This window comes from Canis aureus, chromosome 10 (assembly GCF_053574225.1).
Source record: "Canis aureus isolate CA01 chromosome 10, VMU_Caureus_v.1.0, whole genome shotgun sequence".
NCBI classification, from domain to species: Eukaryota; Metazoa; Chordata; class Mammalia; order Carnivora; family Canidae; genus Canis; species Canis aureus.
The window spans coordinates 66,226,477-66,251,461 of NC_135620.1; the positions used below are offsets into that span (position 1 = coordinate 66,226,477).

The following is a 24,985-nucleotide window of genomic DNA, read 5'->3' on the forward strand; positions in this document are numbered from 1 at the left end:
AGCAGGTGCAAAGGATAGTGCTAGAACACAGCACAGTAATTGGGGAGAGGGGAGTAGTTTTGTGTGGCTAGACTGTAGTGAAGACTCGGGGAAGACCAAAGGCCTCGGCAGGGGCCAGGCGGGGAAGGTCTGCGTGTGGCCATGCCCAGAAGGGTGGGCTTGATCTCAGGACAGTGACATACCATTGAAAGGCCCCCCCCTTTTTATTTTTAAGATTTTACTTATTTATTCATGAAAGACACAGAGACACAGGCAGAGACACAGGCAGAGGGAGAAGCAGGCTCCCTGCAGGGATGCGGGACTCGATCCCAGGACCCTGGGATCATGACCTGAGCCAAAGGCAGATGCTCAACCACTGAGCCACCTGGATGCCCCACCGCTGAAAGGTCTTAAGGCATTTGGTCAGAGCTCTCACTCTGGCAGCTATAAGATGGAGACTGCGTTGGAGGAGGTGCCCCGTAGGGGCTGTGACAGATACCCGGATACAAAAAGATGAGGCACGGCCTAGATGAGGCAGTGTGGTGCATAGCGATGGGGGTGCAGAGTTCTGATTCACCAACACCACGTGAATGATAAATTTCCGTTTCGGACTCAGCCAACCCAGAACTGTTCCCTGTGGTCTACGGTTGAAGCCTCCTCATCAGCTCACCATTTCACCACCCAGACTCATGAGATGTCAGAGCTGGAAGAGTCCATGGCCATCCACCAGATACCCTCTCCCCCATCTCATAGATGAGAAAACTGAGGGTACAAGAGGGAACACAGCTCAATAATGAAAACCAGAATCGAAGTGTCTTGATCCCTGCCTCTGGCTCAATGTTCTTGCACATCATATGTGATAAAGAACCAGCTTGGGATGCCTGGGTGGCTCAGCGCTTAAGCGCGTCTGCCTTCGGCTCAGGGTGTGATCCCGGACTCCCGGGATCGAGTTCCGCATCCGGCTCCCTGCATGGAGCCTGCTTCTCCCTCTGTCTGGGTCTCTGCCTCTCTGTGTCGCTCATGAATAAATAAATAAATAAATAAAAAATCTTAAAAAAAAAAAGGACCAGCTCTTCCCCTTCTGGTCTGTCACTGATCAACTCTTTGATAATAAAGCATAAGAAAAGCGAGCTTCTAGAAAAATAAAATCATACAAAACCCAAGCCCATTTTTAAATTAGTTTTAAAGGATATAAAAATCACTCTATCCTATTGCTAAAATGTTTCCAGCTGCCTACTCTCCCATTTCCACAACCTCTCTCACTGGGATCTGAAAGGGTGCACACCTGGTCCTCCCTGGCATCACCTTGCTCACAGAAGAGGGATGTCTGAAATGGGACAGAATAGGTTGTCCTGTCACCAGGAAAAGCAGAGATTCCAGCCTCCTGGCCCCCCCTCCTCTTCCTATTACTTGAGCCAGTGGAAGTAGGAACTGCTAAGGTGTGCGGTGGAGACGGAATTGCGACAGTGGAATTAAATTAAAGTTTACTGGTAAACCACGATCCCTCAGTTGCTCCTGCTTAAACGCACAAGGCTCTTTTTTTTTTTTTTTTTAAAGATTTTATTTACTTATTCACAAGAGACAGAGAGAGAGAGAGAGAGAGGGAGGCAGAAACACAGGCAGAGGGAGAAGCAGGCTCCCTGCAGGGAGCCTGACATGGGACTCAATCCCAGGACTCCAGGATCACGCCCTGAGCCCAAGGCAGACGCTCAACCTTTGAGCCCCCCAGACGCCCCAAATGCACAAGGCTCTTGTCTGCTCTGGCCCAGGCCTGGCAACCCAGCTCTGACGTGACTGCCTTTCTGCGCTGCTCTGGAAGGTCTTGGGGCTCTAGGGAAGCTGTCCATTCCCTGCAGCATCCCTCCCTTCCCTTCACCCTCCCCTCCCCAACTTACTGGACTTACTCGTAAGGGATTTGCTGCAGGAGTTGGGAGACCTCGCAGGCCCCTCCTTGTTGTCCAGCGTCAGCGAGAGGCCGTAGCTGGGGTGGTGCTGATGCTGGTGCTGGTGGTGATGGTGGTGGTGTCTGGCCGAGGCCCGGGCAGTGCCTCCGTTCTCCTCGATGCCGAAGGGCAGCCGGTCGGAGCTGCTGAGCCCTGGGGAAGGGAGCGGGAAGCTGTGGAGGGTGTCAAAGTCAGGATTTAGAAAAGGAAAGTGTCTTGACATTCCCGTGCGTTTTTTTTTTTTAAGATTTTATTTGTTTATTCATGAGACACACACAGAGAGAGAGAGAGAGAGAGAGAGAGAGAGAGAGGCAGAGACACAGGCAGAGGGAGAAGCAGGCTCCATGCAGGGAGCCCGACGTGGGGCTCGATCCCGGGGCCCCAGGATCACACCCTGGGCCGAAGGCGGCGCTAAACCGCTGAGCCACCTGGGCTGTCCCCTGCGTACTTTCAAAGACGTTCTCTGGCCCTTCACAACCGAGAGAAACGGGCTCACCCACCAGATCTGCGGGGTTTGCGTGAAACAGGACACGATGGCGACACCGCGCTCAAAGTAGAAGGTGGACATTTGCGTATATCAGAGACCCTGCACCTTAACTCAATGCTGAATTTGAAGCCAAATAACTTCAAGAAAAGACATCCCTTAAGTGGGCGGAGGAAATAAAAAGCAATACTAGCAAGTAATCTGTTAGCCATCCCGGGCCAAGATCATGACGCACACACAAGTCTTGACCCCCCACCGCACAGAAGACACCTGCTAAGGGTACGATTCCACTTGTTCTCTCCGTTTCCACCACAACCACCCTAGAGGGAGCCCATGTCATCGGTCATCGCCGGCTTAGACTCCTGAAACAGACCCCGTTCCTCCTGCCTCCACTGTCCCGTGCAGCCCACAGGCCGCAGAGCCGTAGCCAGGGCGCCGAGCTTATGCCCCGGGCCGCCTCCGGAGCCGGGGCTCAGGACAGGTTCACACCGTGTGCGTGTGTGTAAGGGTGTGGAATCGGGCGTGACTCGGCTTCTCGGGCTCACAGGCCAGCCTCACCTCCCCACCACGGAACGTACGCAAGGGTGTCCAGCTTCCCCACGCAGCCCGTAACAGGGGCAGCAAAAGGTGCACCGAGTGGAAGTTGAAAGGCCTGGGCTCTAGTGTTAGTTCTGTCCCAACCTTGTGCAGGAACCTGGGGCAGTTGCTCTGGGCTTCGGTTTCCTCCTCTGCGACAGGAGGTGGGTCAGGTGATGCTGGGTGCATTTCCAGGCCTGAAAATCATCCTTTCTCCCAACTGTGTACCTACGGCTTGCTCCGTCCCAGGGAGTGTACTAGCCATCTCACATTAAATGATGCCACTTTATGGATGTCGAGACCTTCGCTTGGTACAGTAGTAGGTACTCCATAAGTTCTTGAGGAAGGGAGAGAGGAAGGGAGGGAAGAAGGATTCATGAAGCGGTGCATCTGGAATTTGACAACAGCTATGTGGATGCCAAAGCCCGTTGGCATTCTTTTCCTGTCTCTCATGTATGTTGAAAATACTATCTGTCCTAAAGAGACACAGAGTGTGAGGTCTCAGGAGAGACAAAATTCTCTTTAGCCTCAGAGGATTCTAGGGGCTTCCCTACTTAGGGCTCCTCTTGAATTACCCTGAGTGTGAGAATGAACACCCAAGGGGCAAGATGTCCCCTAGCAGAGATCTGGTGCACATTTAGGGCTGGAGGTGGAGTTGGAAAGCTTTCAGTAAGACCTTCTGAGGAATGGCAAATAGTCACCATCTCCCATGCCAGCTCCAAGTGATTCTCACCCTTTGCTTGGAAAGTAAGATTGAGAAGGATTCTGAGGTTGTGCCCAGCTCAGGAGGAGAGAGGGCTGTGATTGATTAGTGATGTTTGCCATGGACTTGGGCTACAGTAGTGGTATCATGTACTTGTCTTTCCAAGTTACGAGTGTGTGATTTTTTATTTCAAGGAAACCCAGAGTGAAAAGTTAAACAGGGAAATAAATATATATGCAGGGAGTGATAAATTGCATTTAATAACAAGTCAAATGAAATATGCATGTGTGATTTTCCTTTCACAGCTACTTATGGGGAAGACGGAGCAAGACAAATGGGAAGAGAAATAAGGGGTCAGAGAAGCTGCTTGAATCTTGTCAGGGTAAGGGTGTCTAGGCGAGCAAAGGTTTCTAAGCAGGAGGGGGATGACCTGGGAGCTCCCTCAGCTCATTCACGTGAAGGACCACCATCCCGGAGATCTTAGTTCATGGATTTTTATGGAGTTGTGGGTCTGTTAAAGAAACCACTGCTCATAGCCTCATGGACTCTAAAGAGGTGCAGTTCACATCGTCTATGATGTAAATGGCATCCATGAGAATTGTATCTGCCCTATTTGCAGGGACCCCAGAGAAGGTCAAGCCCACCCAGAGGGTCCAGCAGCACTCAGCAGCCCCAGAGCCTTGGGGCGAACCACTGGTTAAAGTTCAGGAAATGAGACCAACTCCATGCTCGTTGTCAACAGAGACTGAGGTTCATGAGGCTTCTGGCATTCTGGAAAGAAGGTCACAAGTCCTGATTCCTCAGAGGGTGATGGAAGAGGGGTATGTAGGCTTCCACCTCTGCTTCCATGGGCTGGCAGTTAAGAAGAAATCTGGGGCGGAAGAAGAGGGCTACCTGTGTGCCCAGGACCGGGAGAGAGACCCTGGGACCCCAGCATGCTCAATCAAAATGCGTTGCATACTGAGTAATGGGATAATTATTTAAAATATTAATAATATTATTATAATATCAGTAACATATTCATTGTTATGGTATTATAGTATTACTATAATAATATTAATAATATTACTGTCCCATTATTTACTAAATATTACAATTAGTATAATAATGGTATAATTTTCCAGAATAATCCTCCAGAATCCACTGCCAGAACTGTGACCAGGGCAGGGTCCGGAGCTGGAACACAGAACTCACAGGGCTTTCTCTCAAAAATAAGGCCAGGGATGAAGAGGGTGCTCTTGAAGCCAATTGTACCATATACTCAATAGCTCAGCCAAATTCTGGGGATCAAATCCTGGATAAGAAATCACAGAATTATAAAAATGGAGACCCTCTATCTGTCAGTTTTATGTGAATATTAAAATCACCAGGGGAACTCCCACACACTGCTGGTGGGAATGCAAAAGTACATTCAGTACATTCAGTACAGCTGCTTTGGGAAAACACCTGAAAGTTCCTCAAAATGGTTAAACAGAGAGTTACCACATGACCCAACAATTCTACTCCTAGGTATATACTCAAGAGCAATGAAAACATGTCCATGCAAAAGCCTGTCCATGAATATTCATAGCAGCATTAATCATAGTGGCCAAAAGGTAGAAACAACCCAAATGTCCATCAACCGCTGAACAGATAACATGCGGCACAGCCATATGATGAAATATTATTCAGCCGTAAAATGGAATGAAACACTGATCCATGCTATGATGTAAAGGGACCTTGAAAAACATCATGCTGAGGATTCCATTTGTAAGAAATGTTCAGAATAGGCAAAACCATAGAGATAGAAAGTAGATTAGTGGTTACCTAGGCCTGGGGAGGATGGAGGGGAGGGACAGGAAGTGACTGCTAATGATACAGGGTCTCTTTAGGAGAGGTGGAAAAGTTCTAGAATTAGATTTTAGTGATGGTTGTACAACTTCGTGGAAATGCTGAAAACCACTGAACTGTACAATTTAAATTGGCGAATTGTATGATACTAGCTTCTATCTTTATAAAATTGATTTTTAAAAGTCGCCAGAGAAGATTTTGAAAAATATCAATGTCTAGCCCCTACCCCGGACCAGTTACACAATCATCATCAAGGGGGCAGCCAGGGCTGAGAAGCACTGCCCCAGTCCAACCCTTTTATTTTGCAGATGAGGAAATGGGGCCTGCTGGGGGAATGAGGTGACCGGGTCATACCGTGGGCAACTGGCTGAGCCTGGGACACAATCCAGGACTACTGCCTCTCTGCTTGCTGCCCATCTGCTACGTCTTCCCATCTGTCTTGGCTTCTATTTAAGGCAGCGAATGCACTCATCGGGAAAATCCTGAGACCTCCTCAGAACTTCATTGCCTGAGACATCCTTGTGTACACATCTTGCCTTCCCAACGACACAGTAGGAACAGAGACTGTTATGTCATATGTTTTCATATCCTCTGCTGTGCTAAGCACACAGCAGGTGTTCAACTAATACTGGTTAGGTTGAAAATAAAATTAAATATCAATGTATCCAATAAATATTTAAGGGCTAACTCTTGTGCCCAGCACTGTGTTGGGCACAAGAGTGAAGAGACAAGCAAAAGGCTGTCCTTGCCCTCAAGGAGCTCACTGCTGGGTAACAAGTCCAAGGCGTGTGACAGGTGCTTTGATGAGGGTTAAGTGAGGAGGGGCACCTAATGTAGCCCAGGGAAGAGCCAACAGGGAAGAAGAATCTCTGTGCATGTTTTAAGGGAAAGTTCTCATTTTTTTTTCCCCTGAAATGACCCAGTTGTCCCAACATCAGCAAAGGAATAATTCATCTTTGTCCCACTAACTTAAAATGCCATCTTCTGCAGGTGCCTCTCACTTTCCCTGTGTGCTCAGATCCCTGCTCTGCTCTGCCCTCACCTGCTGTGTTTCCAAGGAAATACATTTCTCAGGCTCCCTGCCCTCTGGCTTTTATGTAGGCTTGGCCAGTGGGAGGCACTGGCAGACTGGAAGGTGGGAAAAAGGGGTAAGCCAAGGTATTGCTTCCCTCTTTCTGCCTCAGGTGATGTTTCTAGCAGTTGCTGTGAGTTCCCTATGGCTGGAGCACTGCTACCTCCCTCTCTGTCCCCTTGTCCCTCTTGCTCTAGTTCTAGTGTTGCCTCACTGGCCAATTTAGCTTCCTAGTTCTTCATCCCTTGTGTAACCAATTCCCTGTATGAAGCTCCCTCTGTAAGAAATGCCTCCTGTGGTTTCAGTTTTCCTGATTGCCCATGACTGACACACAATATCCTTACTTTGTTCTGGGTAGTTTTTCCGTAAATAACCTTTGCCATACACACCTCTGCCACAAACACTTCCACCCCATTTCCACTGCATATCTCATCGGCTGTAAGAGAATTCTGCCGTAAAATATACAATAACTGGCTGACAGTCTGGTTTCATTGCTCCATTGGCAAAGTTCCCATTTTTATAGCCTGTAAATCTTAGCCAGCCCTCATAATGGTCCATAGGGCAATGAGTAGATGGGGTGGTCTTAATTTAGTGGACGATAACTACGGATGTCAGCTTGATAGAAAATACGGTGATAAAAACTTTACTGGAAGTGTGAAATAAGAGTGTAAAGCCAGACTGCACACTGTATACTGTGATAGAAAACGACACGTCAGTTGCAATGGTAACAAAGCTCAGTGCGAACGCGTTATAGCATTAGCAGTTCTTCTCCCATAGAACTTTGGAACATCTAGCAGCAGTCACGGGACAATATGCTAAGAACAAACAACAGTGTGGAAGGCTTTCAGGAAACAATACACAGCCCAGCTGTAAATATGTATCCTAGCACTTGGAAACTGATGCCTCTGTTAATGAAAGAAGAAATCTTAGTGACAAAACTAAGATGGGGCAATGCCAATCTTAGGGCAATGCCAAACGAGGAGATGGATCATTAAGCCCCCCCCATCCAAAATACATATAATACTATGAACAGAAGACTTTGAAGACAAGCACTTAGGTACAACCTACCAAATAAAGCGGTTATTTGTGCAGGGTTGCCACGACTCTATGCTATATGTTTTTGATGTGTTCAAATATTTTATATTTTGCATTGAAGTCTTTGAAATTTTATCAATTTCACATGTTTCATTATGTCCTTTTATTTTTTTTTAAAGATTTTATTTATTCATGAGAGACACAGGTAGAGGGAGAAGCAGGCTCCATGCAGGGAGCCTGATGTGGGACTCAATCCTGGGTCTCCAGGATCAGGCCCTGGGCTGAAGGCAGTGCTAAATCACTGAGCCACCCGGGCTGCCCTTATTATGTCCTTTTAAAGGAATGTCCTTGGGGCAGCCCGGGTGGCTTAGCGGTTTGGCACCTGCCTTTGGCCCACGGCATGATCCTTGAGACCTGGGATTGAATCCCGCGTTGGGCTCCCTGCATGGAGCCTGCTTCTCTCTCTGCTTCTCTGTCTCTCGTGAATAAATAAATAAAATCTTTAAAAAAAAATTAAAGGAATGTCCTTCTTTTATTTTTCATGATTTTTATCTTTTAGGGCAAAATTACCTTACAGCCAAGTAGTTATGCAGAGAAAATGTTTGCAGCGAAAATGCTTGTGGTAGAGATGCTTATGGTGAAAATACTGGACATGTATTTATGGCTGTTTCTAAATCTTTCCTATTTGTATTGATCTATTTATCTATAACTTGACCAGCGCTAAATTGTCTTAATTACTTCTGTTTTAATATAGATTTTAAAATATCAGATAGGACAAATCCTGTTCCCTTACCCATATCATTTTTTTTTGACTATTATTATGCGCTTATTCTTTCAGATTATTTTACAACTCAAGCTACCACCAAAAAATCCCATTGGAATTCTGATTTGGATTTGAGAAAGGATATTCATAAGGAATAGAGTATTTTTCACCATTTACTCGGATCTTTTTAAATGTCCTTCAGTTAGAATTTTTGACTTTTCCATAAAGGTAAGCAACATATATTAATTTAATTCCTAGGTATACTTCAGTTTTGTCACAATTGAAAATAAGATTTCACGTATTACTATCTTTTCTCTAATTCCATACCACTAGATACACAAAATTATTGAGTAGGATATTTCTGCTTCTGGCCACTTTGCTAAACTCTTTTATTAACTGTATTTCGTTTGTATTTTAGATAATCACATACATTTTACTTCTTCTTTTCTGGCATTTATTGCTTATTTTGTTTTCTTGGCTTATTGCATTGGTAAGGCCTCCAGAATGATGTTGAATATTAATAGTCCTTATTTTTGTGGTTTGTTAATTATCTAATGTTTCAACATTAAAGTTTTGTTTCTGACAAATTCTACCTCATCAGATTAGAGACAGTCCTTTTGCTCTTAGCCTACTAAGAACCTGGAAACGTTAGCACCATTTATTCGAGCAAATCCATGCTATACTCAGTGAACACTATTTCCTTAAGTAAGTGCTTAAAAAAGATTTTCAATATCACCATCAAGATTATCAGTCCAGTTTTTAAAATTCATTTTTCAAGAAACTGTATGACATTTCCCTGTCTGTTCTGGCATTTCCCTGAGATTCCATAGTTTTTCAAAGCATAGTGATGCTGACTTAGCAATGACATATGCAAATTCTCTCATTATTCCTCATGGCCATTTTTCTAAGCCCGCAGGCTTAAACTAATTACAAAACAGCAAAGTAGTTCCCGACTATTCTCTCATCTTGGACTTCAGTTTCCTTCTCTTTGTTCTTTTTCACCCTTGGCAGTTAGTATTTTGCGTGGTTGCCTTATTGGAAAGGAGAAAAGTAAAACAGAAGTTGAGTAGTGCTCATTCTATTCGTTAATCTCCTATACTATTCTCAGGAATGGCTATCACAGATCACTCCAAAATAAAATCTTATGAAAAAATAGAATGGCTGTCATTAGATTATTCATCTTTTTGCTCCAACTAAACCATACATCTACAAAACTTTAAAGTCCTTTTAAAAAACGGTCTATATATAAAAAACAAAATGGTCTATACCCCCCCTTTTTTTTAAAATATGTTCCACCTTCCATCTATATAAAATAGTGTTTTAAGCTGTGGATCCCTAAATGCCTTTCTCTTTCAGATGATCTAGGATATATTCATAGTCCACATGAAAAATATTCCCTTTCAGACCTATTTTCTCTGTGACATGAAGGATTAAACCCTGAGTTCCACTCACTTTGTATGAACGATTTCAAGACATGAGTCATTTTTTTCCCCCAGGATCTTGCCACTTACACATTTTCAAGCTAGTCTCCCTTGCTGACCAGAATTAATAACGGTTAGACTGGCAGTGTTTCTTCTACCTTCCAAACAATGAAGCAATCAGGCAGGTAGGCCAAGAAATCAACAGATGTTTTGCTTTTAATGAAATGCCAATGTCTGGATGGCCAAAAAAATCCCCCATAGGTTTTGTGCCAGCTTAAAGGCTCTCCTAGGAAAACACAGTGAATATCCTCTATCCAGTGTCCTCCGGCATCACGTCTAGATTGCTCACTGCACTTATTGTGGACTCAGAGGTACTCTTTTACTGCTCATGGCACTGGCCTTAGCTCCACAGCAGGGTTCCCGGGGGGGCAGGAACAGCTTCTCTGGAGCCTACACAGCACGTCGATGCTCTGAACACCTTCTAGAGGAACCTGGTTGGGCAAACTGACCCCTGTTTCACTTTTAGCCTAACTAGGGACAATTCCACATTCCTAATTGGAGCTAAAGCATCAGGGAGGTATCGACAGATATCTCAGCAGAGCTTCCCATCTGATGGACTCTGGATGGGTTGCAGCTCAAGCAGCCTTGTCTGCTTACCCCAATGTGCTATACAAATATGTCATTTTCTATGTGTGCTTAGGACAAGAAAAAGGTTCCACTAGTCCACATGCTGTCCATTAGCCTGAACTGTGGCTCTCCAGTTGGGGCTCTTAGCAGAATCTCCTCAATTACCATGTTTTTACAGCAGATGGTGTCCGCCAGAATCATACTTCCTGGCGGAACACTGGTGCATTAATCATGCTCTCTAAATACTCACCGAGGAAAAAACTCAAATGCTAACATTTTTGGTTGCCCAGCACTGTGCCATCTATTCACTTATTTAATCCTCTAACAGCCATCTGAAGAAGGGATAATTATTATTATCCTTATTTTACAGGTAAGGAAATGGTAGCAGAGACATTAATTAACTTTCTCAAAGTCACACAGCTAGTAAATGGCAGAACTGGGATTTGAAACCTGGAGGGCATTTAGTTTTGGTTTTGCTACCGCTTAGCCACGTGACCTCAGGTAGCTCATTTCACTGATCTGGGCCCCAGACACTGCATTTTTGGACAAACATTTATTAAGTATTTATATGCCAGGAACTACAGCTCAATGAAATAACTTGATTTGTGCCTTGTCTGACCGAGAGATGAGAGAAGGTGCATTTGCTCATCATGGTTTCCAGGATACCTGTCACTTACTTCCATTTTAATTTAGTAGAGACTGAACAGAGTGGGTCATTAGACTAACATATTGCTACAAGTTCTTATTAAATTCAGGGTAAGCATACCATTTGGCTGTAAGTAGAGCATATTTGAAAAACTGTACCTTTTTCATAATGGGTTCGAGAAGAAAACTGTTATCAAACATCTTAGAAATGTGACACGTTATGAATGTTAAGTCTGTTAATCAAGGATGATTTCTTACAATAATGTAGTGGTTTTATTTTAAAAGAGAGAGAGAGAGAGCAGAGATCAACCGATCTCATTTTCCCCTTATCTGAAAAGGTCAAAAATTATATTTTTTTTCGTGGTTTAGATTCCTTTATATAGACTCATTGGCAGATGGAAATTTTCTCAATTTGTATTTCTTTCAAGACATCTTCCAAGCAATCAACCTGGAACTAATTCTAGTGTTAGCACAGGTAATGTCTGAATCCATAAGACTGGTAGCTGTCCTTCTGATGAGTTTATTAACTGCCTACAGCCAAAGGCAGCATCTCCTTCAGCATCAATTCCTAGTGCCTATTATTGTACTTGGCACGGCGTGGAACGCACAGTAAATATTTGTTGAACAAATGTTGTAGTGCATTAAATTTGAATTATTCTCCTTAGGTAATTTATCAAGTGTCTATTCATAAAAGCTTCACTTTGGTCAGGAGCTCCCCGGTTGTTCCTAACATTAGACAGCCTCTGTAAAACTATACAATATGCCACATCTTAAGGAGCGACGAGAGCCTCTTCAGCTTTCGTGGTGAGATAGAGCAGGATACGTGCCCCCGTCTTTGAATCTAGAATTTTCCTTTGGCGAAACTGGCATCACGTGGTCTCAGGGAACGGCTGTAAAAATGGGTAAGCAGTCCTTGATGATCTTCTGCTAGAAAATCCATTTTAGCCTAATGTTTTTCTTACTAAGTTTATAATGTCTCTCTGATTGAGGCACGGAGAAGCTGTGAGGAAGGGCTCCAGAAACTTCGTGGTGAAATCTAGGATTTTAGCAATTCCGGATCAGTTTCAGGATCTGAGCCCAAAGAATAAATATTTCATGAGTTCGTTTCTGCACAGAGGCTCATGACTAAGAGTTTATTCAATCTCTTTCCTGCCTTAAAAAAAATACTGACACAAATATAGTTGTTTTCTTTTACAGCATTCACTTGTAATAAACCTAACAGTGCTTTCCCTTCTTGGTTTCTTACAGATTTTTTTTGTCTCTCATTTCTGCATTCCAGTGCCCACTTTTTGATTTAAATGAAGATTTTTTTTTTTTTTCAGGTGGATAATGGCATTAACCGACTGGCCCCTAGCTACTGCCGTAAATGCATCTCCAAACAGTATCATATGGGAAGCCTCAAGGAGCAGCAAGACAAAATAATCATTGCCACAAACGTGCAGCTACTAGTTGTGCAGAATAATGTCTAAGGAGCCAGTCTTTGCACTTCAAAAGAGCCATAGCAGACTTGGGCATGAGCTGAGAGTGTTATTTTTCCACTCTGCAGACATCATCCAACTCACCAGAATGAATGAAATTAAACTATTATTCATTCCAGGATGAAGTTCGAGTTAGATGAATAAAATGCATGCTCTGTTAAGGGCAGGTTTTAGACATTCTAATTGCACAAGATACCAGTGTGAGCAGGAGCTGGAGCTGAACACTGGGTATGTGTTCTTGAGGTGATACAGATGAGGACTAATCTATTTTGGTTTTTGTGTTTGAAAATCTCCTCAAATGATCCTTTCTCTGTCCCGCAATTCTTGTAGGTTTTCCAGAAGCTTCTATCATAAACATCCTTAGTTGGCCTCTGAAGCTATACACTGGACCTAATTTTAAGGGCTCGTTTAATTGCCTTGAATATAGATACAGCATCCATTATTCAGCCTCGGAACGAAGCTGGTGGAGCTGTTAGCATAGCAACACCTCTTGCTTTTGAGGTTTCAGCTGCAGAAAGTGGATGTTTAAGCCATTCACAATTCAGTAGGGGATGATTAGGCAGGTTCTGTGGCTTTCTTACAACACGAGCCTACGGGGATGTTCCTCTAATTATTCTAACCCTATTAAGTGAATTGCCTGGACGACAGCAGTTTTGTTTTAAATTCTGCAGCCTTTCCTCCAACATAACCGCTGGCAAGTCTTGGAATACAGTGGGATTTTAGACCTGATAAATTAGAACTTTAATTGTGATTAAGGGTAAATCCTTCCTTCCCTGGCCAATGCACCAGGGACATTCACAAGGTCTGAGTGGGTATTTACGAAGTTGCAGTGGAAAGTTCTCAACAAACTCCCAAAAAAAGAAAGGAAATATGGATGTGAGAAATCACATTCTGGCTATTTGTATGCTGTCCATATTCTTTTTTTCTGATCTCCAGGGCATCGTATCATGCTGACTGTTACCTGAGCTTCTGGAAGTCTGCTTTCAAAACCCGTCTGGTAAATATCAACTCTTCCCATCCTTCCCTTTCTCCACTATTAAAAAGACTATGCTGACATGATTAATTTTACTTCATCAGTCTGGTCTTTATTAAAGAGCACGGCACAAGAGCAGAGGTTCCAGACGGTTCGGAGAAAACAAAGAACAAATGGTGTTCAAAAAAGATGAAAGGGTACGCAAACTTGCTTATTGAGAAATACAATTAAAATGGAAATTCTAATTTTTACTCATCGGACTAACAAAGGTTTAAAATAATTAGTTAACGCTGTGAGCTTGCTCCCTGTGGGATGAGAGGCCCTGTCAAATCGCTGGTCGGGTGGGGGGCTTGGGAGAGAGTGTAATTGGGTAGGATAACTTGGGAGGGAAACTGTTAGGCAAAGTCCAAATGAAATATGAACGTACCTTTTCAGCCAGTGCCCCTACCCCCAGGGAGTTTATCTACAGATAGATTTACTCAAGTACATCAACGGAATGTATGAGGGTAGCAGAAAAAAACTGTAATTTTAGAGACTCGGGGCAGCCTAAATGGTCATCAGTATTGATTGGTTAAATACGTACAGTGCTTGTCTATAGGTGGACTAGCCCTAGATTGACACAATGAGATGCTAACGTTTGCCTCTGGGGAGAACTAAGCATCTAGGGAATAAGAAGGTGGAAAGGAGGGGCAGCCCCGGTGGCTCAGCAGTTTAGCGTCGCCTGCAGCTCGGGGCGTGATCTGGAGACCTGGGATCGAGTCCCACGTCGGGCTCCCTGCATGGAGCCTCCTTCTCCCTCTGCCTGTGTCTCTGCCTCTCTCTCTCTCTCCTCTCTGTGTATTCTCATGAATAAATAAATAAAATCTTTAAAAAAAAAAAAAAAGAAGGTGGAAAGGAGGGACGCCTGGGTGGCTCAGTGGTTGAGCATCTGACTTTGACCCATGGTGTTATCCTGGAGTCCCAGGATTGAGTCCCACATCAGGCTCCCTGCATGGGGCCTGCTTCTCCCTCTGCCTGTGTCTCTGCCTCTCTCTCTCTCTCTGTGTCTCTCATGAATAAAAATAAATAAAAATAAATACAAAGGTGGAAAGGAAAAGTAACTTAGATATTTTTGTTTGAATTCTGACCATTGGTATTACCTACTAAAATAAGTCAAAAAGCGCAGCAGTTCCCTTTATTGCTGACTTTCTATTTAATCTCCTAATTGTTAAAAAGCCTCCTCTGGTTTGTGTAAGATGAAATCCTGAGCTAGGCAAATTGGGAGCTGAGCAGATGCGGTTTCCATTCTCCTAACTCGTGGGTCCCATTGTACCCGCAGAATGAATCCTCAGTGGTTTCACCAGTTCCTCCTTCCACCAGGTCGGCCGTCTACAGATGGGAAAGCATTGTCCACGTTCCGCCTGGACGGTTATTCTCGAGGACTCTCAGACAGAAATATCATCTTTATTTCTTTTCATCTCATCTCAAAAGATCCCCGCTGTGTTTCTGCTCTTCACTCGTTAAGAGTTTCAGAGATGAGTCTTTACATATTGCGCTAACCCTCTTCCATCTGATCTTTCTCTTAGGGCCAAACACCCCTTTCCATTGCTAAACTTAGACCATACATCTCAAGCCAGCAACCTTTAACATAGCCCATTCCTCGAACAAGACTCTGAATTTCTTTGACCTGTCTCTCATGCTAAGGCCTTACCTCTCAAATACTACCAAAAACCGCGACCAGCTAGCCTCAAATATTGTGCTAAGCACCTTGCATACATAATGTCCTTTAATTCCATTTGGGGATGAAGAAAATAAGGCATAGAGAAGAAACTGGACAAAGGACACATGGCTGGTGAATGGCACAGTTGGGTTTCAAACCATGCAAGTTCTAGAGCATTCACATTTCACCTCATGAGAACTGTAGGGCTCTTGCCCTCAACAAAATCACCACTCCACAGTGGACCCGTAGTCGGTCTCTCATCAATGAGCAACATCCTGCCATTTTGCTTCTGCAAACTTCTGCGTCTTCCCCACGATGAGTTCTAATGTTAGCATGGGTCCTTACACTGTTATGTCCATGTCATCTTCTCCAGTGGATGCAATTCTCTAGTCCCTTGCTTCTGGCGTGAGGAAAGCAAAACCATGACAGACTCCGTCTGACAGACTTAGGGGAGGGTGCTCATGTTGAAATTAAAGCCATATAAAGATACCTTAGAATTTTTGTATTCTTCTGCTTCACTATGAACCTACACAAGTGCAAAGCTATGCTGAGTAGATGTATCTAGGTACTTATTATGATGTATCCATTTACTTTTTGGTATCATGCCTACTTAAAAAAAAAAAAAAAGAGTTGGGCTCTAAATGAAGAGTTAAAATTGAACCACAGTAGAAGGGCCAACCAGGTAGGAAGCTGTGCCTTTCCAAAGGGAGGTCCTACACCTGGCCATTGTGGGCTCGCCTGGAGACTTCAAATGAAGCTTCCTTCGATCTCACCACCAACCACTTAAAATAGAGCCTAGCAATTTCCATTTTTAATAAGCTGTCCAAGCAATTCTTTGGCTCCCTAATTTTGAGGAAGTTATCCAATTTGCAGAATTATTTAAGATTTCTTTTGCTGAGGCTCAGCTGAATGTCAATTTCCCATTAGTTTCACCTTTTAGATACCCATAGGGCTTCTTAAAAATGTGCTACTTTTCTTGTGCAAAGGGATTCTTTCCTTAACAGCCGCTCACATTTTCCCTCTCTTTGCCCCATTATGCCTTGCCTCAGCATTTGTCGGTTGCCTCCTACAGAGAAATGGCAGAGGCAAATCATCCTTAAGCCTACTTAGGGTATTTACCTGGTCCTTTTGGAAGATTCAGTCAGGGAATTGACTTAGAGCCAAGTTTGGGGAATATTGATCCAAAGGATCAATATAGCTGCTCAGGGAGTTCTTTGATGAGCTCGGATCTTAAAGGACTAGTTAAAAGCTGGAAAGTCAAGGGCAACAAAAAGGATCTATTATTAGTTGTGTTCAGACCAGAACCCAGGAGGCTGGAGTCACTGACCTGGAAGGATGATGCCATATTAACAGGCAAGAAAAAAAAAAAAAAAAAAAAAAACCAGCACTCCCTCACTGTCCTTGTTCCTTCATCTTCACAGTTAAGAACCATTTTCAGTGGAAATGGCAAACCAAGAAATGAAATAGGCAAGAGGTTTTTGAAGGCCAAGATAATTGCCTGGCATGATTTCAAATCTTTCAGTCCATATGAATTACATCAATCTGACAACACTGTCAATTCACTGTTAGGAATTCTGAGGGAATCTCAGAAAAATAAGAGAGGATACAAGACAGGTAAGTACCCAAGTTTCAAAAATGCAAAAGCTAAATCTGTTAATTACGGAGTCCCGAGTTTGGTTGTGCAGGCAGGTAATTACTTCTGAAGAAACGACTAGTTTGTGAGCTCTGGGAAAGGAAGCAGTGGATGACCACAAATGATTGGTTCACTAAGAAAATAATGCTCAATCTCTGCTCCTTTTAAAAGGAGTTTGCTGAATGAATGCAGGTTCTAGACTGCAGCAGGAGGGGGTGAGTAGGGGTAATTAGGCCCCTGGGAAGGGTGTGGGGAGGGGAGGAACAGGGTTATTAGCTCACTGGTGATGATGATGGACAAGGTGACAAGACCACTGATGTACAGGCATATGGATGCTGGTGGTGGTGAGTGGCTTTCCAGTTGGTAACCGGATTTTGGGGTAGTGAACTCTTTAAGTTCATCTAGTAATAGTCTCATGGAGATCTATAGATCGACAGGGTCCCAATGGCGAGATGGTCATCAGTGAGAAGCATTAGAGCACACGGCTGGGAACACGGGCTGGGAGTCAGAACTGCACATGTGATAACACGTAAGCTACTTGGTTAAACCCAAAGCCTGAGCTTCCACATGTGAGAAAAGAGGACAGCCCCTCCAACACAGAGTGGCCGAGATCAAGTGAAGTGCCACATGTAGTGCTGGAAACACACATCTGGCTAACAGTCCCTGCATGTTAGCACGGATCCATGTCGACCTACCAGGGTTTCTAGTATCATCTCCAGTATCATCTGCCCTGTAGTAACAAGGCTCATCATTAGATCGATGCTTCGAATGGGAAGACTGCAGACACACTGGGGAATATTCAGATGATGAAGCTGAAGCCAGAACACAGCTGATGGCCAATGTCCTACTCAAAACGTGACGCCCTGGACTAGGTACGGCTGTTCAGATACCTTCGGACCAGCTCAGAGACCACGTGCTGCCTGTTATCTGGTTAGACATCTCTGTTAGAATGACTGTGGAATAAATCATTTGCTGAACAGACTTTCATTGAGCACATGCTCTCTGTTGGGCATGGGGAACAAAAGCAAATACAATACAAAGCTCCTGCCTAAGGAGTGTGCAGGCTCCAGGATGAGATGAACAAAAGAAGAAGTTTTAATGTAAAGTAGTGAATGCAACGTTGATATAGCAGGGCTTAGGGGAAGGCACAGAGCAGAACATAGAAACTAACCTAGTTTGCAGAGGTGGGGGTAGTCGGAGTCCTGGAGAAAAGAACACATCTGAGCGGAGGCATAAGGGGTGAGCAGGAGTTGGGCAGAAGAGGATAGGAGTGAGAATGTTCTCGGCAGAAGGAATAGTATTTGCAAAGCACAGATGGGAGCAACAGCAGGATATGGTGCATGCCAGGAACGACAAGCAGCTTGGTGGTGTAGAAATTTAAATGGGAGGGTAAGAAATGGGGCGATATAGGCTACAGCAATAGAACGGAAGCAGACAGCAAAGGAATTCCATAGAGAAGGCCTTGGACCTCACCCTGTGGGTGCTGGAGAACCCTGCTAGATGTCGAGCATCAGAATGACTGGGAGGACAATGAGCTTACCAGGAGCCTGGAGTCAAGGAGAACTGAAAGAGCACCTCTGAGGCAGAGGGAGGATGTTGCTGTAAGGTTGGGGTTGACAAGCTGAGCAGGCCTGCCTGGGGACTGCCTGGATATGGGTGGCAACAGGTTTCAGAAGAGCTATGGACGGTGTGTGTATATATCCTTCTTGCAGGTGGAGGAGAGAGAATCAGGCGGAAGTCTCTTCTTTTTTCTCCAGTAAAAGATAAAGAATTTGATTTCTGACATGAGCTAGAATATGACATGGGATATACAGGTTGAAATGTCAGTCTAAAAACTGATAGGAATAGTCTAGGTTAGTGATAATGACTTCACGGTCAACAGCCCTAAAATGGTGCCAGCATGAGAAGACCCAGCATTGACTATGATAGTGAGAAAGGCAGTAGACAGAGGAAGGACCCCTGGAAAACACCAATATTTAAGAGGAAGACAGAAGGAAAAGCTATTACAAAGACCAGAAAAAGTCAAAGAGCTAGAGAACCAGATATCACAGAAACCAAGGGAACAAATTTCAAGAAGCTGTGAGTGAGCGACCACCACCATCAGATGCAGCAGACAGAGGTCCATGAAGTTGAGGGATGAAAAGTGTACACGTCATTTAACAATCAGGAGGTCATAAATATGCATCCTGGTTAGACTTCTTGGTTGCAGACAACTGAATCCACTCGTTATTGAGCCACTCTTCCCAAGAGTAGCCTTATTCTCAGATGAACTTGCTCTAGGTCACCTAACTGAATGCTCACCCTCAGACTTCCAAAAGCTCCCTGTCCCATTATCTATGTCGTCCACCAATGATACTTCTGCGCAATGTAAAATGAAGATGGAGTCCAAAAAAAGCCAGAATAATCTTTATTCCTTGGAAACACATTTGTAAAAATGTATCAATAAGATTAAAAGATTCTGAACACATTTATTTGTAGGCAGCACAGACACTGAGGATCAAAACAGCTGCTAAAACGGAATACACCTGTAAACAGATATCTCAGGGAGGGTTTGGTAGGTGATTGACTCCACTGTGCGGGGCGTGTAGCTGAGTCCCTCCTTCTGGACAGATTCTTGTGGCAACCAAAAATAGACCAGATTTTAGCAATAAAATATCTCAAGAGATGTCAACACATTTTTTTAAAAAAAAGGCTTAAAATGGGCCTACTTACAATTACACGTGTTAAAATGGCGTTTACGAATTGTTTTCGCAAAAAAGACTAATGAAAGATATCTCAAGTCGATCAAGAGGAAAAAAAATGTTTGATTTGTGGCTTGAGGTGGGGGGAAATAAATATTTCGGTACAAGTTCTACCCTAAGAGACAACACATTGCTAGCTGGAACTACAAAATGACTGCGCAACACCCATCCCATCCTATTCTATAGGATGCTTTGGCACAACTTCATTAAAATCCTAGACACTTTAATGTGAGCCACAAATGGATCTTGGATTGCATGTTGCTTTTTAAAAGAATGAAGTCCAGGGTGAAAACCAAGCCTCAAATTCTATAAATCCTGACAGTGTGTATTCATAATTATGTCTTCTGAAATCATGCAAGTTAGCAGCACCAATCAATAATTTAAAAAAATTATTCTTGTACTTGAGCAGCAAATTCTATTAAAATGGACGCTATGCATTTGTGATTAGTAAAACTGCTAAGATTCAAAGTGGCTAAACTGCTTTAAGACAGGAAACTCAAAGCCTCCCTGTATGTATGTCACACCTAAGCAGTTACATACTTTACTCAGTTTCTGAAAGGGGCAACTCTCTGTGAGAGGAGGGAATTTTGCAGTTTTCCTAGGAGAGATTTTGCTTGAATGTTAGATCCTCAGACTTAAAATATTAACTTTTCACAGATCACAGATTTGTAGAGCTGGAAGGAGTTTGGCGATCACTCAGTCCAACCCAGTCTTTTCGGATGGGGGGAAAAGGAGGCCGACAGAGGAGAAAGGCTTGTCCACAATCTCGCAGTGGCAGGGGCTGGGCCCCGGAAGCCTCTTCCTCACCCCAGGATTGTCTTGTCCTCAACGCAGACCTATCTTCCTACGTTTCTCTGGTTTTAGTTGGTCCCGTTCATTAAATAACAAAGAAATATCACGTACAGCCATACAATAAACACAGACTTTTACTCCAATTTTCAAAATCAGAATGTTAAAATGATTCCTGAGCCTTTAACTACCTTCATTTTATTGAGACTGTGGTCAACAGGAAATCATGACTAGTGATTGCGGTTGTTTGCTAATATTTACACGGACGCCAGGAACATCTTTCAGAACTATTCCTTAAAGACACTTTGCAAACACATCTCTGTGATGCCAAGACACTTCTCATGGGATGTAATGATACTACGATGGTGAATGGAGGTAAGGTGCTTCAGTCTCTCAAAGTGCGGTCATGAGTTTATCTCGATACACCATACTTTGCATTCCTCCTAAGTTCTTCTGGTTCTGGTCGTGGACATAATCGAAATGGCTGTCACCTCCACTGGCTGACGTTTCCCAGTGCGGCCTGTCATCCTGAAAGCATGGCCTGTTTTGTTGGCAGAGTGGATGGTTAGCGGGAGGGATGGGAGAAAATTCAGAGATGTGAGTGAAACAACACAAGCATGGGGGATGGAGGGGGGGAAGGTGGGCAGGAGAAACCACGAGCCACGTGAATGAGGATGGCTTACAAACAAAAACGAATGGATTTTCTAAAGGTATTTTTAAAATCCAGATGCAGGTTAGCTCTCAACGTCCAAGTCGAGGGAAGCTGGCTCCGCAGCCATACAACTGTCAGTTCTCTAAGGGCACCCTGGTGATCAAGTGAGTCTGGGGAAAGTCGGGTGAATAGGGGTCCTTTAGCAGGTGCCTCTCAGGGCCGCGACCAAGCTAATGGGCACTGTCAAGGTCTCAGGCAGCGTTTGCCAAGAGTGTTGGACCATGGAGCTCTCTTTTCCTGGGGTAGGTTCTCAGGCAGTGCTTCTCTACCTCTGGAGAGCCTGATAAAGCACAGAACGAGGGGCCCTATCCCCAGACACTGATCCAGCAGGGTTGGGGTGGGTGGGGCAGGGGGTCTGTATCAGCAAGCTCCCCAATGAGGCTAACGCCTGCCAGGAGGGGAGCCGTGTTGTGGCCTCCCACAGAATTCCCTTTGCAAGCTGCTGGGCGAGGGCCTGCCTCAGAAGGAAACTAATGTGACAAGCTAGGCACTAAAAAGCATAAAATTTTGTAAAAATAAGGTTAATAAAAATAGCATTTCTAGACATCTCTTCTGTTTTCTTATGTCCAAAAAATAAACCATCTTTGCAATTCGGAAACATTTAGAGTTATGACTCCGCTGGGCTGACGAGCTTTAAAAAGTGACCCGAATATCAAGTGTTATTGATAAAATTGCACTGTTGCCCTCCAAGGTCCCCCAACAAAAGTGGCAAGAACTATCAAGAATGAATGGCTCTCATCTGCCTTTTGCTCCACATGGATTTATTTTCATCATTCTGTTCGGTACTTTCTCAAGCAGCAAGGCTAGCAACCTCACCAAGAAATAACTTTATGCAAAGTGAATTCACCAACAGAAAGAGCTTCACACATAAACACCAATTAAGACTGATCTAAAATTCAAATCTGAAAAGGAACGTTTGCCTTTACAAAGCTGGCATTAAAACACCCTCAAGCCTAATGAAAAACCCAGCAAGGCAGGTGCCAGTTTACTTGGAAAGGATCGTGGTGGGTTAGGGCAGAGGTGAGGAAACACAGCCCCAGGCTGGAGCCCACTCACCCCCCCCCCCCAACCCTGGTTTTCGTAAGTTTTATTGGGACGCAGCCAGGCCCGTTCGCTTCTGGGTTGTCTCTGGCTGCTTCCAAGCTACAACAGCAGAGTTGGGTAGTTGTGACAGAGACCACAAAGCTGAAAATACCAGTGATCTGGCCCATGACAGAGAAAGGTTACTGACCCCCGGGTTTAGAAAAAAGATCCACTGTCACAAAAAAGCAAACCCTCCCACCCCACCCCTGAAAAAAGTCCTTTCAAAAAAACCCATAACAAAAATCCCCAAGCTTGAGGCACATTTTTAGTAACTGGATTCTTGGGACAGGAAAATGTTACTTAGAAATTTTAAGTAACATTTCTAACACAAAACCAAACCAAAAATATCTGAGGTTAGAATGACTTAAAAAAAAAAAACAAAAAAACAAAAAACAAAAAAACAAAAACAAAACAAAACCCAATTCATTTTTATTTCAAAAAGCAGAACTCTGGCAAATCCAGACTCATCACTGGCTTCCTTTGCCTGGCAAATCATTAATCTCTTGCCATGACACGGCAACTCTTAACAGCTGCTTCTGATGCAGACTTTCGATTTGTAGCTAGCTCCAATTCGAGTTTTTGCATATGAAGGGAGAACTTTCGAGAAAGTACAGCTCTGTGAGCTCAAGCACTTACCTTACATTTGGAGAGTGAGGGTGCCACCGGGGCTGGCTGGGGTGGATATTGGGATGGTACTGAGGCTAGAAACGAAAGACCAAACTCGATTATTCCATGACCTTTTGATTTCAATGGTCTTCATTTACTTTCTCTTTCACTGGCATCCAGCTGAGGGGCCCAGAGATGTGAATGGAAAACCTCTCACTAACCCCTGGCTGGGAGGTGGCTTCCCAGGATGATCACGTTTCCTCCATAACAAAGGCTGGAGGGCAGGGGAAGGCATCTGCCCGGAAAGGGTCCCCCAGAGCACCCAGGACAGGCAATACTCCTCTCCCCCAAGGGAACAGACGGAAGACACTCAAGTTGTGGGGAGAATGGCAAGCAATTTCTTTGTTCAGAAATGATTTTTGTCATCGCTGAAAATGACCACAACCGTGCGTAACAGGGACATCTGCAAACCCAAGAGAACTGGACAGGAAAACCAAGGCAACAGGACTGTGGGCGATCCCTTTCTCTCTCGTTTGAGCAGTGAGAACAATTTTCTAAAATGTGATCCAAAACCCGGTACCAAACCTCACCCCTCACCCTGTTGCCACCAAAAACAAACAAAACCCCAAACCACCCAGAGCATTTATTATCCTGAATCAAACGGAAGGAAGAATTTGTCCATTTACAGATGGGAAAACAGACCCAGACTGGTGACTCACAGAAGGACCAGAGGTGAAGACAAGGGGGGCCTGGCGGGTAGCAGGGGTGCCTATCCACCCCTGGCCTGCAGAAGGCGGCGGCCCCAGAAGCTGGGGTGGGGGGGTGAGGAGGAGGCTTCTCAAAGCTGAACTTTCTGTGGGGCACATCAGATCCTCCGGACTTTTAAGTCACCATAGTCCTGCCACCGTTACTCTGTCAAATGCTTCTTCCCCTGCTGTTTTGGTTAATAAGCAGAAACCTGTTCTGTACTGTGGAAAATTCTCGGTAATTCTGTTCATTCGGTTTTCAGGAACCTAAGGTGCCCTCCCCCTCCCTGCTTATTCTGTATTCTAGTGGCCTCTCTCCTTCAAAGATGCCTGTCAGCAAGCTAAGTGTGCAGCCCCCAGAAGGACATGCTAGAGGGAAAAGGATCTGGAGGAAAGATCTCAGGAGCAGAACCTGAGAGCTGACCTCTCTCAGGGAGACGGGCAGGCACCCAGTTTTAGATGATTTGCCCAAAGCTGAAATGCTTCAAGTGTTTTGGTTACGTAGCTGGGCCTCAAATGAGGCTCTACCAGTTGGGTCTTCAACAAAAGGGAATAATCTAGAATAGAAATGGACCTTCTATTCTACTCCTTGTCTTCAAGCACAATCAAACCCGATTCATTAGTGAAAGACCTAGAAGGATATTCCCAAACCTTCCTTTGTCTCCTTTGGTAATTTATTCACACTCTAAAGCTGTCAAGGAGCAATTTTTTTAGTGTTAGCCCAGATGGCTCTCACCAGGGCAGTTGTGTCCGCCTGGGGACAATTGGAAATATCTATGTGCGCTTTTGCTTTTCACGATATTCTACACGATTACCTTTTATCTACTGGGCAGAAAGAGGGAAGCTAAACATCCTGTAACTCTCAGGACAGTCACATAATGAACTGTCCCTCCCCAAACGTCAACAGGGCCCTTATCAAAAACCACAGCGATCCATCCTTCTGCGCAGCTGGCCAACCTCACTGAGCTTGCGGCCACACGGACACGGCCGCCCACCCTCCTTCTCAGCACTCAGATGCTTCCCAATCAGGCCACTTCTCAGGATGTTCTCTTCCTGGTCAAGTCACTCCCAAACCTTGATGGAGCAACACAGAACCTCCAAAACTGGCAAGGTGTAGGGGACCAGTGGGTGCCAAAGACGTTATGAGAAGAAGGACGTCTAGGTAACAGTTTTTGAGCGTGGAGTTCAATGCACGACTGCCTCCAACGTTCACTCTGAGCAGGGAAGGCTCTGCTTTATTTTCATTTCTTTTTCCGTGCCTTCAAGCGGGGATCGTCCACCCACAGCTCTTCCCTTCCCCCCACAGCCAGACGCTGTGACCAAGCCAAAAAGCCAACCTGTGACCAAGACGACTCAAGAACCTCAAGAAGCCAATGAGATTGAGAAACCTGGCTGTTCCCCTACCGGGTTCAAAGCACTTTTTTTTTAAAAAAAAGATTTATTTATT

At 44.4% G+C, this 24,985-nt stretch overlaps 1 protein-coding gene across 9 annotated transcripts in view; it reads right to left on the minus strand.

Annotated features, from left to right (window-relative positions):
- The window catches only part of EPB41L4B (erythrocyte membrane protein band 4.1 like 4B), a 127,275-nt gene that overhangs the window by 33,675 nt on the left and 68,615 nt on the right, over nucleotides 1–24,985 (minus strand). For 5 of the 9 annotated variants that reach the window (XM_077912840.1, XM_077912845.1, XM_077912842.1 and 2 more), the window contains exons 15-16: nucleotides 22,823–22,887; nucleotides 1,875–2,095 (exon numbers count right to left, since the gene is read on the minus strand). In XM_077912840.1, coding sequence (XP_077768966.1) covers nucleotides 1,875–2,095; nucleotides 22,823–22,887 — 286 coding nt within the window. Of the gene's footprint in view, nucleotides 1–1,874; nucleotides 2,096–19,251; nucleotides 20,933–22,822; nucleotides 22,888–24,985 lie in introns of those variants that run through there. The other 4 variants (XM_077912843.1, XM_077912846.1, XM_077912841.1 and 1 more) reach the window with 2 other exon arrangements.